At 48.6% G+C, this 14,138-nt stretch overlaps 1 protein-coding gene across 2 annotated transcripts in view; it reads left to right on the plus strand.

The window, feature by feature from the left end:
• SPTBN4 (spectrin beta, non-erythrocytic 4) overlaps positions 1-14,138 on the plus strand; it is a 112,025-nt gene that overhangs the window by 74,200 nt on the left and 23,687 nt on the right. For both annotated transcript variants that reach the window (XM_024237088.3, XM_024237089.3), the window contains 2 exons: positions 11,260-11,484; positions 12,293-12,382. In XM_024237088.3, coding sequence (XP_024092856.2) covers positions 11,260-11,484; positions 12,293-12,382 — 315 coding nt within the window. The remainder of the gene's footprint in view (positions 1-11,259; positions 11,485-12,292; positions 12,383-14,138) is intronic.

Below are 14,138 nucleotides of genomic sequence, written 5' to 3' on the forward strand. Positions count from 1 at the left end.
CCTGCAGAAAACTTGAGTTTCTTGACAAAGGTGTGAGTGGAGAATGGGGAAGCTGCAGGAAGCATATAGGGCTGTGGGACTCATGGAGGGGAGCTTTTGCTCCTCCCTAGCCAGAGAAGGCAGAGAAGGAAAAGTTATTGGAACTTGGAAGGGGAGAGTTGCCAGACAGGAGCTGGCACTCTTAGTCAAGAACGGCAGCCATGGCCAGGTGCGGTGGCTCACGCCTGTAATCCCAGCACTTTGGGAGGCCAGGGCGGGTGGCTCACTTGAGATCAGGAATTCAAGACCAACCTGGGCAACATGGCAAAACCCCGTCTCTACTAAAAATACAAAAATGAGCCGAACATGGTGGCACATGCCTGTAATCCCAGCTACTCGGGAGGCTGGGGCATAAGAATCGCTTGAACTTGGGAGGCAGAGGTTGCAGTGAGGCAAGATCGCACCACCGCACTCCAGCCTGGGTGACAGAGTGAGACTCTGTCTCAAAAAAGAAAGAAAGAAAGAATGGCAGCCAGACCATGGCACCATAGCAGGGAAGAGCTGGGGAGATAATACCCTAGACTCACTTTCCTCTGGACTTCCCTGTGTCAACCAGGGCTGGCTTCATGGGTGTTTGCCCGTGCAGTGACACAGGGCTCCATGCTTGGTTTAATGCCCTACTATTGATGTCTTGAATTTTTTTGTTTTTGAGGCAGTTTCTACCTCTGTCGCCCAGGCTGAAGTGCAATGGCGTGATCATGGCTCACTGCAGCCTTGAACTCCTGGACTCAAGTGAACCTGTCACCTCAGCCTCCTGAGTAGCTGGGACTACAGGTGTGTGCCACCACGCCCAGATAATTTTTGTAGTATTTTATAGAGACGGGGGCCTCACTGTGTTGCCCAGGCTGGTCTCAAACTCCTGGCCTCAAGTGATCCTCCTATGTTAGTCTCCCAAAGTGCTGGGATTACAGGGGTGAGGCACTGCCCCTGGACAAAATTCTTAATAAATATTTGAACAAGGGACCTTGTGTTTTCATTTTGCACTGAAAATTATAAGCCATTTTTGAGGCCAACCCACGTGGAAGCCAGAGGATAGGAGGGCTGGTCCATGCAGGTCAGTCTTGCACAGGGCAGGGTGAAGAAGCTTGGACTATGGGTCTCAAGCTCCCGGGCTGAAGCAATCCACCCACCTCGGCCTCCCAAAGTGCTGGGATTCCAGGCGTGAGCCACCACCCCAGCCTATTGCTAGGATTCATAATTATCTTGCAGTGATTACTAATTCTTCCCCAGCAGTGTATTGCAGTGGCTGAAGGCACAGACTTGGGACTCCAGCAGGTCTGGTTCTGAGTCACAGCTCTCCCACTTGCTGCCTTTGTCTCTCCCTCTGAGCCTCGGATGCCTTCTCCTTGCAAAGGGAAGGACCTCAATGCTCACCCACTGGTGGATAGCAGGAGTGTGGGAAGCAGCACAGCATCTCAGTGAAGGGCATGGACGCTGGAGCTGGGCGGCCTAGGTCAAGCCCTGGCTCTGTGCCTTATCACCTGGGTAGTCCAAGGAGGTTACTTTTCTCTCTGTGCTTCAGTTTTTCTTTTTTTTAAGAGGGAGTCTCACTCTGTTGCCCAGGCTGGAGTGCAGTGGCATGATCTTGGCTCACTGCACCCTCTGCCTCCTGAGTTCAAGCAATTCTCTTGCCTCAGCCTCCTGAGTAGCTGGGCTTATAGGCACCCGCTACCACGCCTGGCTAATTTTTGTATTTTAGTAGAGACGGGGGTTTCACCATGTTGGCCAGGCTGGTCTCGAACTCCTGACCTCAAGTGATCCACCCACCTCGGCCTGACAAAGTGCTGGGATTACAGGCATGAGCCACCGCGCCCGGCTGTGCCTCATTTTCTTCTTCGGTAAAATGGGCATAATGATATTTCTGACCTCATAAGGACATTGTGAAGGTGAAAAGACATAATGCATTAAGTGGTTTCAGAACTGCTGACCTAACAAATCTAAGATTCAGTATTTATTCACAGGTCTTTAATTTTTTTTTAGATCAAGTTTTGCTCTTGTCGCCCAGGCTGGAGTGCGATGGCACAATCTCGGCTCACTGCAACCCTCTGCCTCCTGGGTTCAAGCGATTCTCCTGCCTCAGCCTCTCGAGTAGCTGGGATTACAGGCACCCGCCACCATACCCGGCGAATTTTTGTATTTTTAGTAGAGATGGGGTTTTGCCATGTTGTCCAGCTGGTCCTGAACTCCTGACCTCAAGTGATCCACCTGCCTTGGCCTCCCAAAGTGCTGGGATAATAGGCGTGAACCACTGTGCCTGGCCGGTCTTTAATTTTAACTGTCATAAAACTGAGAGCGTATCACCATCACTCTACTGTTTTCAAAAGCTAGTTATTTCACCTTCACTTTGGTTGTTACTTATGTGATACACAGTTACTTCATTTGTTTTTGTTCATATTCCATTTGGGGCATTTACCCCTCTCCATGCTGCTTTTTAATTTTAATTTATTTTTATTTTTTAATAGATGGGGTCTCGCTATGTTACCCAGGGTGGTCACAAACTCCTGGGCTCAAACAGTCCTCCCACCTTAGCCCCGCAAAGTGCTGAGATTATTCACGTGAGCCACTGCACCTGGCCCCAAAACACATTTTAAAAAAGCAACATGGATGATTGGGCACAGTGGCTCATGCCTGTAATCCCAGCACTTTGTGAGGCCAAGGCAGGGGGATCGCTTGAGCCCAGGTGTTCTAGACCAGCCTGGGCAACATAGTGAGATCCACATGCCTGTGGTTCCAGCTACTCAGAAGGCTGAAGTGGGAGGATCACTTGAGCCCAGGAGGTTGAAGCTGCAGTGAGCTGTGATCGTGTCACTGCACTCCAATCTGGTCGACAGAGTGAGACCCCCATCTCAAAAAAAAAAAAAAAAAGTAATTTGGAGGTGGTAAATGAAATATTTATATAGTGTTAAAAGTTAGAACCATCTTTAGCTCACTTGCTTTTGCCAAATCGCCTGCCCAGGTCCTTCTGTGGCTGCTCACTCTCTCCCCAGCAGTACACACGAGCTCCTGTTTCCTCTCATCCTTGTCAACACTTGGTTTTGTCAGACATTTTAGATCTTTCTCAGTCCAATGGCTGGGAAGTGGTATTTCACTGCAGTGTGTGTATTTGTATTTTTTTCCAATGCAACTAGTGAGCTTGACCATCTTTGACCTTCTTTTGTACTATTTAGGTTTTAGAGGAAGGAGTTGGGGCCTCCTGCTTTAGCCAGAGTACAGAGTTAGCTCTTCCCTCCCTGTAGGGGGTTCAGTCTCAACCAAGCCCAGCAAACCATGAGACGGGGGTCCCCATTGTTCAAGGGAGGGGCTGAAGCCCAGAGGAGACAAGGGAGTGGCCCTGGGGTCACACAGTGATGGGTGCCAGAGGCAGGCTCCAGCACGAGACTCCTGGGTCCTTTTCCCAGCAGAGGGAGCCCAAGGTAGGAAGTGACTGTGTGGGCCATGGCACCCAGACGGAGCCCAGCTGCCCCTCAGGAGCTGCTACTGGGGAAGGGACCTGCCAAGGCCCCGCTGTCCCCTGGGGCATACACAGGAGAGGGGTCAGCTGCCATCCAGCCTGGCACGTTTCCTGGCTGTCCCATCCACCCTTAGGGCACTGGGGCCAGGCTGGGCTGAGGGAGGTACTGGCTCGGGGTCTGAGGGGTGTAGTAGTGTGCGGTGTGTGAGTGATCTGTCCCCCTCAGCCTCTCTCCTGTCCTCCCGTCGCCATCTCTGTGTCTCTCTCTTCCCTTTGTGTCCCTCTCTGTCCTACTCTCTCACTCCCTTCTCTCTGTCTCTTTATTTATGTATTTTGAGACAGAATCTTACTCTGTCACCCAGGCTGGAGTGCAGTGGCGCGATCTCGGCTCACGGCAATCTCTGCCTCCCAGGTTCAAGCGATTCCCCAGCCTCCCGAGTAGCTGGGATTACAGGCACCTGCCACCATGCCCGGCTAATTTTTGTATTTTTTTTTTATTTTTTCTTTTTGAGACGGAGTCTCACTCTATCACCCAGGCTGGAGTGCAATCGCGCGATCTCAGCTCGCTGCAACCTCCGCCTCCTGGATTCAAGCGATTCTCCTGCCTCAGCCTCCCAAGTAGTTGTGAGCCACCACGCCCGGCTAATTTTTGTATTTTTAGTAGAGATGGGGTTTCACCATGTTGGCCAGGTTGGTCTTGAACTCCTGACCTCAGGTGATCTGCCTACCTTGGCCTCCCAAAGTTCTGGGATTACAGGTGTGAGCCACCACCCCAGTCTCTCTGTCTCTTTTTATTTGACTTCTCTGTCTCTGCCTCCTTCCCTTGTTCCTGATGTCCTCCTCGTGTCCTCTCCCTCATTCCCCACCACACCCGCTGCTGCAGCAGGCTCTCTGGGACCCCACCTCCCAGGTCCTGGCCACGTGACCCAGAATCCTCTCTCGGGGCCTCTCGCCAAGCTGTGCTTTCTGGCCAAGAAGCCAGATGGTGGAGTCTCAAGTCCTGGCTCCCCAGCCCTCAGGGACCTGGCCAGCTGGTTGGCCTCGGCCACAGACTCCTGCTTGGAGAAGTGGGGGACTGGTCTCCTGCCAGATGAGAAAATGCACTGGAGGCTTTGCAACTGCCAGGCTCTGTCCCTGGGGACCCCACACTTTTTCCAGGCCCACCCCCACCCTAAGCAAAGCTCTTTCTCTGGCCAAGGAAACACCCTCCTCCCCCTGTTCTGCTTCTCTGTCCCATGTTTTTGTATCCAGCTCAGCATGGCCTGGGAGAGGAGTGCACATTCAGGGGCTATACAGTCCCAGTCCTTGCCCTACTGGGACTCAAGGCAAGGGACCCCATCCTTTCTTCCTTTCTTTTCTTTTTTTTTTTTTTTTTTTGAGACAGAGTCTCACTCTGTTGCCCAGGCTGGAGTGCAGTGGCGCAATCTCGGCTAATTATGTCTTCCTCATTCACAAATTATGTCTTCAATTTATGAAGGTGCTGGCTCGGGGTCTGAGGGGTGGAGTGATCAGTAACTCAAATTATGTCTTCACAAATCTCCTTGTCTTCATTTCTGAGCACCGCTTTCTTCTGTGTTGGCCTCATTGTCAGAGAGTCCCTGATGTTGGCAGGATGACCCCAGGATGCCCAGCCTACCTCCTCCCAACTTAGGAAGCCCATGGGAAAGAGAGCATCTCTTCTGTGCACACACACTTTCCTGGCAAAAGTGGGGAGAGTGGCCAGGCACAGTGGCTCACACCTGTAATCCCACACTTTAGGAGGCCAAGATGGGAGGATTGCTTGAGGCCAGGAGTTGGAGACCAGCCTGGCCAGCATAGTGAGACCCCACCTCTACCAAAAAAGAAAAAGTGGGAAGAGTTTTCATTGGCCCATCTAAGGTCACATGCTCATCTCTGACCCAATCTTTATGACCAGGGTGTTTTCAGTGGTCTGATTGGCCCCACTTGGGTCATGTGATTACCCATGACTCTCTGGGTTTCATTTGCCCTTTAGGAAGCTCAGGACCTGAGAGTGAGTTTTGATGTATTTGGAAGGAGAGGATGGATTTTGGGCAGGCAAAACCAACAACTCTGCACTACAGAACCTTGAAACAAGAAGTCTTGGCTTGGTTCTTGAGTTTGGGGTTTTGTTTTGCAGTCATTTGCGGTAATCTGCTACCACTTAATTTTTTAATTGTTATGTTGTTTTCTTCTCTAGCTTTCCTCCATCTGTTTAGAATTACAAGGGTAATATATGAATATATTCTTTTGGGAAAAAATTTTACTAACCCAGCAGTCTTCAGTAAAACATAAAGTCTCACTCCGATCTGCCTCCCAATCCCACATCCCAGAGAGCCTCAGTTATTTGGTGTGCATCCATCTAGACCTCTTTCCGTGCATTTACAAGTGTACCTATATGGATGTTTAATGTTTTTATATTATTTGCTTTTCATGTTTAATTTCAATTTTTGAATAAATAAATTTTCATGGTTAAGACATCAAAACCTCTAGGGAAATCCCATGGGAAAATTATCCTCTTCATCCCTGTTCCCCATTCATTAAGTTCTCATCCCCCCAGTAAGTACCATCTGTTATGAACTTCTTGTTTACTCCAGGGAATTTTTATGCATGTGCAATCCACTATAAATTTATATTCATAGGTAGGTTCTAAATTGCTTTTTCTTCTTCTTTTTTTTTTTTTCTTTTTGTTTGTTTGTTGTTGAGACTGAGTTTCACTCTTTTAGCTCAAGCTGGAGTGCAATGGCGCGATCTCAGCTCACTGCAACCTCCGCCTCCCGGGTTCAAGCAATTCTCCTGCCTCAGCCTCCCAAGTAGCTGGGATAACAGGCGCCTGCCACCATGCCCGGCTAATTTTTTGTATTTTTGGTAGAGACCGGGTTTCACCATGTTGGCCAGGATGGTCTCTATCTCCTGACCTCATGATCCGCCCGCCTCGGCCTTCCAAAGTGCTGGGATTACAGGCGTGAGCCACTGTGCCCGGCCTTTTTTTTTTTTTTTTTTTTGAGATGGAGTTTCGCTTTTGTTGCCCAGGCTGGAGTGCAGTGGCATGATCTTGGCTCACTGCAACCTCTGCCTCCCGGGTTCAAGTGATTCTCCTGCCTCAGGCTCCCGAGTAGCTGGGATTACAGGTGTCTGCCATCACGCCTGGCTAATTTTTTGTATTTTTAGTAGAGACAGGGTTTCACCATGTTGGCCAGGCTGGTCTCAAACTCCTGACTTCAGGTGATCCACTCGCCTTGGCCTCCCAGAGTGCTAGGATTACAGGCGTGAGCCACTGCACCCAGCATGCTTTTTCTTCTTAACAGTAACACTTGGCTATTATTCCATACTGGTCTGGATTTGTTTAACCATTTTACCCTTTTTTTTTTTTTAAAGAGAGGGGGGTCTAGCTGTGTTGCCCAGTCTGGTCTCGAACTCCTGGGCTCAAGCATTTTTCCCACCTCAACCTCCTAAGTAGCTGGGATTACAGGCATGAGCTGCTGCACCTGACTTAACCATTTCTCTCTTGATGGGCATTGAGGTTGCTTCCAGTTTTTTCCCATTACAAACTCTGCTGTGATACTACAACTTTGTACATCTGTGCCAGTATTTCTTTTTTTTTCTTAAAAAAATTTTTTTATTATTATTATTTAAATTTTTTTTTTCAGGATGGAGTCTTGCTGTGTCATCCAGGCTGAAGTGCAGCGGCGTGATCTCAGCTCACTGCAACCTCCAACTCCCAAGTTCAAGTAATTCTCCTGCCTCAGCCTCCCAAGTAGCTGGGATTACAGGCATGCATCACCACGCCTAGCTAATTTTTGTATTTTTAGTAGAGACGGGGTTTCATCATGTTGGCCAGGCTGGTCTCGAACTCCTGACCTTGTGATCCGCCTGCCTTGGCCTCCCAAAGTGCTGGGATTACAGGCATGAGCCACTACACCTGGCCTATGACAGTATTTCTTTAGTTATATTACTAGAAGTGCAAGTGCTGGGTCAAGCAGATGCATATTTTGCATTTTGATGCAAAGACCTGCCAAATTGCCTTCCAAAAAGGCTCTACCAATTTACACCACCACTGACAGTGGCTGAGTGTGCCCATCTCCCAGCATCTTTGCCAGCATTAGGTACTATAAGTCTTTTACATTTTTGCCAACCTAATGTGTAGAAAAGAATGCCTTGGCCAGGCGCAGTGGCTCACTCCTGTAATCCCAGCACTTTGGGAGGCCGAGGTGTGTGGATCACCTGAAGTCAAGAGTTCAAGACTAGCCTAGCCAACATGGTGAAACCCCATCTCTATTAAAAATTCAAAATTGGCCAGGCGTGGTGGCTCACGCCTGTAATCCCAGCATTTTGGGAGGCCAAGGCGGGCAGATCACGAGGTCAGGAGATCGAGACCATCCTAGCTAACACGGTGAAACCCCATCTCTACTAAAAATCCAAAAAAAATTAGCCAGGCGTGGTGGCGGGCACCTGTAGTCCCAGCTACTTGGGAGGCTGAGGCAGGAGAATGCCATGAACCTGGGAGGCAGAGCTTGGAGCTTGCAGTGAGCCGAGATAGCACCATTGCACTCCAGCCTGGGTGACAGAGCGAGACTCTGCCTCAAAAAAAAAAAAATTCAAAATTAACTGGGCGTGGTGATGTGTGCCTGTAATCCCAGCTACTCGGGAGGCTGAGGCAGGAGAATCACTTGAACCGAGGAGGCAGAGGTTGCAGTGAGCCGAGATCATGCCATTGCACTCCAGCCTGGGCAAAAAGAGTGAAACTCCATCTCAAAAAAAAAAAAGAAAAAAGAAAAGGAAGTCTTGTTTTAATTTCTATTTTCCAGCTGATTAATAAGACTGGGCATCTTTTCATATGCTTGTTTTGTCTGTTGCCTGTTCACATCTGATGCCCATTTCTCTTTTTGGGCAGTCCTTTTTTTTGCTGATGTCATTCATGTATGCATTGAACAAATCATAACTGGAGGCCTATTGTGTACCAAAATTGTTCTAGGCTTTCAAGAATATAGCAGTGAGTGTGACACAGCCCCTCCCATCATGTGGGTCATAGTCTGGAAGCAGGGGACCAATAAAAATACACAAGTACCTGAGTGCAGTGGCTCACACCTGTAATCCCAGCACTTTGGAAGACCAACGTGAGAATAGTTTGAGTCCAGGAGTTCAAGACCGGCCTGGGCAACATAGCAAGACCCCATCTTTATGACAAATTTCAAAAATGAGCTGGGCATAGTGGTGTGTGCCTGTAGTCCTAGCTACTTGGGAGGCTGAGGCAAGAGGATCCCTTGAGCCCAGGAGTTTGAGGCTGCAGAGAGCTATTATCTCTCTACTGCACTCCAACCTGCATGACAGAGCAAGACCCTGTCAAAAAAAAAACAAACGCACAAAAATCAAGAGAGTTGTCTGATGGTGGTAAGCACTGTGAAGACAAAGGAAGCAGGATGGAGGGAAATTCTTTGATTGTTAAAGAAACTAGTTCCTTGCTCTGATACATATCAATTTTTACAGTTTGTCATTTGCCTTCTAACTCATGAAATTTTGGTTGATGCAGAAGTATTTTTTTAATTATACTTTAAACTCTAGGGTACATGTGCACAACGTGCAGGTTTGTTACATATGTATTCATGTGCCATGTTGGTGTGCTGCACCCATTAACTCGTCATTTACATTAGGTATCTCTCTTAATGCTATCCCTCCCCTCTCCCCCACCCCACGACAGGCCCTGGTGTGTGATGTTCCTTGCTCTGTGTCCAAGTGTTCTCATTGTTCAGCTCCCACCTATGAGTGAGAACATGTGGTGTTTGGTTTTCTGTACTTGCGATAGTTTGCTCAGAATGATGGTTTCCAGCTTCACCCATGTCCCTACAAAGGACATGAACTCATCCTTTATGGCTGCATAGTATTCCATGGTATATATGTGCCGCATTTTCTTAATCCAGTCTATCATTGATGGACATTTGGGTTGGTTCCAAGTCTTTGCTAATGTGAATAGTGCCACAGTAAACATATATGTGCATGTGTCTTTATAGTAGCATGATTTATAATCCTTTGGGTAAATACCCAGTAATGGGATCACTGGGTCAAATGGTATTTCTAGTTCTAGATCCTTGAGGAATCGCCACACTGTCTTCCACAATGGTTGAACCAGTTTACATTCCCACCAACAGTGTAAAAGTGTTCCTGTTTTTCCACATCCTCTCCAGCATCTGTTGTTTCCTGACTTTTTAATGACCGCTATTCTAACTGGTGTGAGATGATATCTCATTGTGGTTTTGATTTGCATTTATCTGATGACCAGTGATGGTGGCATTTTTTCATATGTCTGTTGGCTGATGCAGAAGTATTTTATGTGATCAAATTATAAATCTTTCCCTTTATGTTTTCTATGCTTGGAAAGATTTTTCTCCATCCCAACATTATAAAAGCATTTGCCCAGGTTTTCTTTTAGTGCCTTATGGATTTACTTACTCCGTTTAAGGCTTTAATCCATCTGGAATTGTTTTCAGTACAAACAGCAAGGAAAGGATCCAGCTAAATTGGTTAGCCGTTGGCCCATGACCATTCATTAAATAATCCATCTTTCCCTTGGGGATTTGAATTGGCACCTATGAAACACATGAATTTTCCTGTGTATTTGGGTCTGCTTTTGCACTTTCTGTCTATCTCTATGACACAGCAGCCATCCAAATTACATAGCTTTGCATTTATTTTTGATAATTTCTTACTATCAAATTTTTTTTTTAGCCGGTAATCCCAGCACTTTGGGAGGCCAAGGTGGGCAGATTGCTTGAGGTTAGGAGTTTGAGACCAGCCTGACCAACATGGTGAAACCCCATCTCTACTAAAAATACAAAAAAAAAATTAGCAAGGCATGGTGGCAGGTGCCTGTAGTCCCAGCTACTTGGGAGGCCAAGGCACAAGAATCACTTGAACCTGGGAGGTGGAGGTTGCAGTGAGCTGAGATTGCCCACTGACTCCAGCCTGGATGACACAGTGCCCAGGCTGATTTGTTCTTCCGTCTCCAAAAAAAAAAAAAAAAAAAAAAATCCAGCTGGGTGCGGTGGCTCACGCCTGTAATCCTAGCACTTTGGGAGGCCAAGGTGGGCAGATCACCTGAGGTCAGGAGTTCAAGACCAGCCTGGCCAATATGGTGAAACCCCATCTCTACAAAAATACAAAAATTAGCCGGGCATGATGGCGAGTGCCTGTAATCCCAGCTACTCAGGAGGCTGAGGCGGGAGAATCGCTTGAGGCCGGGAGGTGAAGGTTGCAGTGAGCCGAGATTATGCCATTGCACTCCAGCCTGGGCAACACAGCGAGACTCTGTCTCACAAAAAAAAAAAAAAAAAAAGCGTTAACAAAAAATTATTACTACATTTGATAGTAATAATTTTGGAAAGTTGACTCTTTGGACAAATTCTTTAACTTCTCTTGGCCTCAGTTTCCTCCTTTGTAAAACAGGGAGACTACCAACCTTGAAGGGTTGTTCTGGGAATTAGTGAATTAATGGACCACTTTAGTTCCGGGGTCAGGTAAGCCTCTTTAAGAAGGTAATGATAAGGAAGAGCATGCCTGGCAGAGGAAACAGCAAAGGCAAAGGCTCCGAGGCAGGGACTAGCTTAGTGTGATGCAGGTTCATGCGGAGCGCATCGCTCCTGGAGGGGACTGAACAAGGAGAGGGTGGAAGGGTAGGCCGCGGTGAGGGGTCTGGCTGTCACCATAAGGGTACTGGAGAGCCACAGCAGGATCAGGAGGGCGGGTGGGGCCCACTGACCCTGCCTCTGTCCCCACAGTCCATGGAGTCGCAGGTGGAGGAGTGGTACCGTGAGGTGGGAGAGCTGCAGGCGCAGACGGCAGCGCTGCCGCTGGAGCCGGCGAGCAAGGAGCTGGTGGGCGAGCGGCAGAACGCGGTGGGCGAGCGCCTGGTGCGCCTGCTCGAGCCGTTGCAGGAGCGCCGCCGCTTGCTGCTGGCCTCCAAGGAGTTGCACCAGGTGGCGCACGACCTGGACGACGAGCTGGTGAGGCCAGCGCAGGGGCCTGGGGCGGGGCGGGGGGCGGAGAAGGTGGGCACGGGGCGGGACTGAAAATGGAGAAGGCTGAGACCCTCCCACTCATACGCTGAAAGACGCATTCAGCCCTTCACTGATTCGTTCATTCACACTCATTTACTCACTTCGAATCATTCGTTGATTTATTCATGAAGTCACTCATTTATTTATTCACTCATCCATCGTTTGTTCTTTCCTCCATTCATTTATTTACTTATTATTCATTCATTCATTCCTCTGTTCATTTCCTCATTCCATCACTCAATTTCCTGCTTTGCTCATTCATTTGCTCACTCAGTTGATCATTCTGGCCCCAGCCCTGTGTTTGGATGATACTGGGGCCACAGGGGTGGCCAAGGCAGACCCCATTGTGCCCCAGAGGGTTCAGAGTCCAACGGGGAAAACAGACTTGTCCCCAGACAGTGACAATTCAGGGTGGTTAGGAATATGATAGGAAACAAGACCTGTATGTGCAAAGGCCAACGGTGTGAGCCTGGCTTAAGTGCAGAGAGCAAGACAGAGTATGTCAACAGAGGAGACCGAGACAGGTGTGGTGGTGCCTGTAGTCCCAGCTACTTGGGAGGCTGAGGTAGGAGGATTATTTGAGCCTGGGGATTTGATCCCATCTCAAAGAAAAAAAAAATGGAGGAGGCTGAAGATTCAACTGGGCTCTTAGGCAAGGAAGGGCCTGGGATGCCGTGCAGGTTTAAAGTTTAGTTGCGATGCAGGTGTTCTTGGATGCATTCTCCCCTTGACCTGCTTCCTGTGTCCTCTCCAGGCATGGGTTCAGGAGCGGCTGCCACTGGCCATGCAGACAGAGCGAGGCAACGGTTTGCAGGCGGTCCAGCAGCACATCAAAAAAAACCAGGTGAGCAGAGCCAGGTGAGGGAGCGAGTTAGGACACATTTGGATACACGTGATAGAAAACAGCTGAAGGTGGTTAAAGCCAAAACAATGAATTTATTGGCTTTTGGAATTAACAAGACTGTGGACAGCAGATACAGATGTATCCAGGTACTTCCATATACTTTCATGACTCTTGGCTCTATTTTTTTTTTTTTTGAGATGGAGCCTTTGCTCTGTTGCCCAGGCTGGAGTTTAGTGGCACAATCTTCGCTCACTGCAACCTCCACTTCCTGAATTCAAGCGATTCTCCTGCCTCAGCCACCCAAGTAGCTGGGATTTTAGGTGTGCACCACCACACCTGGCTAATTTTTGTATTTTTAGTAGAGTTGGGGGGGGTGGGGGTCTCACCAGGTTGGCTAGGCTGGTCTCGAACTCCTGGCCTCAAGTGATCCACTCGCCTCAGCCTCCCAAAGTGCTGAGACTACAGGTATGAGCCACTGCACCCGGCCTGTTTGTTTTTCTACATGAGCTTTCTTCTTAGGCCAGTCCTCCTCTCCTGGTGATAAAAGGCCTCCAATAGATTCAGGTTTACCTCTCACCAGCAAAACTGAAGAGAATTTCCCACCTCAATAATGTCAGCAGTAGTCTCAGGAATAACTCTCATTGGCTCACCAAGCCCATGGCGTCCCATGCCCATCCCTGAACTAATCATGATGGATTGGGATTCCGACTGCTCCTTGGGCTGGCCTGGCTAAGCGCCCTCCCCTGGAACCTGCTGCTGGAATCAGCCTTAGCTTAATTACCAAGGCTGAGATGGAGGCAAAGGGAGTTCCCCAAAGGAAAATCAGGGGCTTGAGACTAGAAGGAAGGGGAATAGCTATTGGACAAGGAAAAAGTAAAACAACAACAAACAAAATCACAAAACATTGAGTTAGCCTGGTGTGGTGGTGTACCCCTGTAGTCTCAGCTACTCTGGAGGCTGAGGAGGGAGGGTCCCTTGAGTCCAGAGGTCAAGGCTGCAGTGAGCCTTGAACACACCAGTACACTCCACCCTGTGCAACAGAATGAGACCCTATCTCTCTCTCTCTTTCTCTCACACACACACACACCCCAAAAGAAACAAACAAAAAACACCCATAGGGACAAAGGACAGAGATAATCAGCAAGAGGGTACTACTGTCCCCTAACCTGAGCAAGGTGGGGGAGGGGGCTTTTGAGCTCCTAAAAATTCTCTGAATCTCTGTTAATTCCTCTGGGGCTCAGTTTCCACATCTAAATAAGTAGAGTTGGTTTAGAGCAGTGGTTCTCAAACTGCACAGCAAGGGAACCCGTTGGTCAAAGCAACTATTTCACCAAAGCCTAAAGCAAGACACATAAAAGAGGAATAATAATAATAAGGCATTGTGCCGGGTGTGGTGGCTCATGCCTGTAATCCCAGCACTCTGGGAGGCCGAGGCGGCATGATCACTTGAGTCCAGGAGTTTGAGACCAGCCTGGGGAACATGGGGAAACCCCGTCTCTACCAGAAATACAAAAATTAGCTGAGCATAGTAGAAGGTGCCTGTAATCCCAGCTACTTGGGAGGCTGAGGCAGGAGAATCGCTTGAACCCAGGAGGCAGAGGTTGCAGTGAGCCAAGATCACACCACTGCACTCCAGCCTGGGTGACAGAGTGAGACCCTGTCTCAAACAAACAAACAAAAAAGCATCAGTTAAAGATTTACTATGTGCTGGCCAGGTGCAGTGGCTCATGCCTGTAATCCCAGCACTTTGGGAGGC

Source organism: Pongo abelii, chromosome 20 (genome assembly GCF_028885655.2).
Source record: "Pongo abelii isolate AG06213 chromosome 20, NHGRI_mPonAbe1-v2.0_pri, whole genome shotgun sequence".
NCBI classification, from domain to species: Eukaryota; Metazoa; Chordata; class Mammalia; order Primates; family Hominidae; genus Pongo; species Pongo abelii.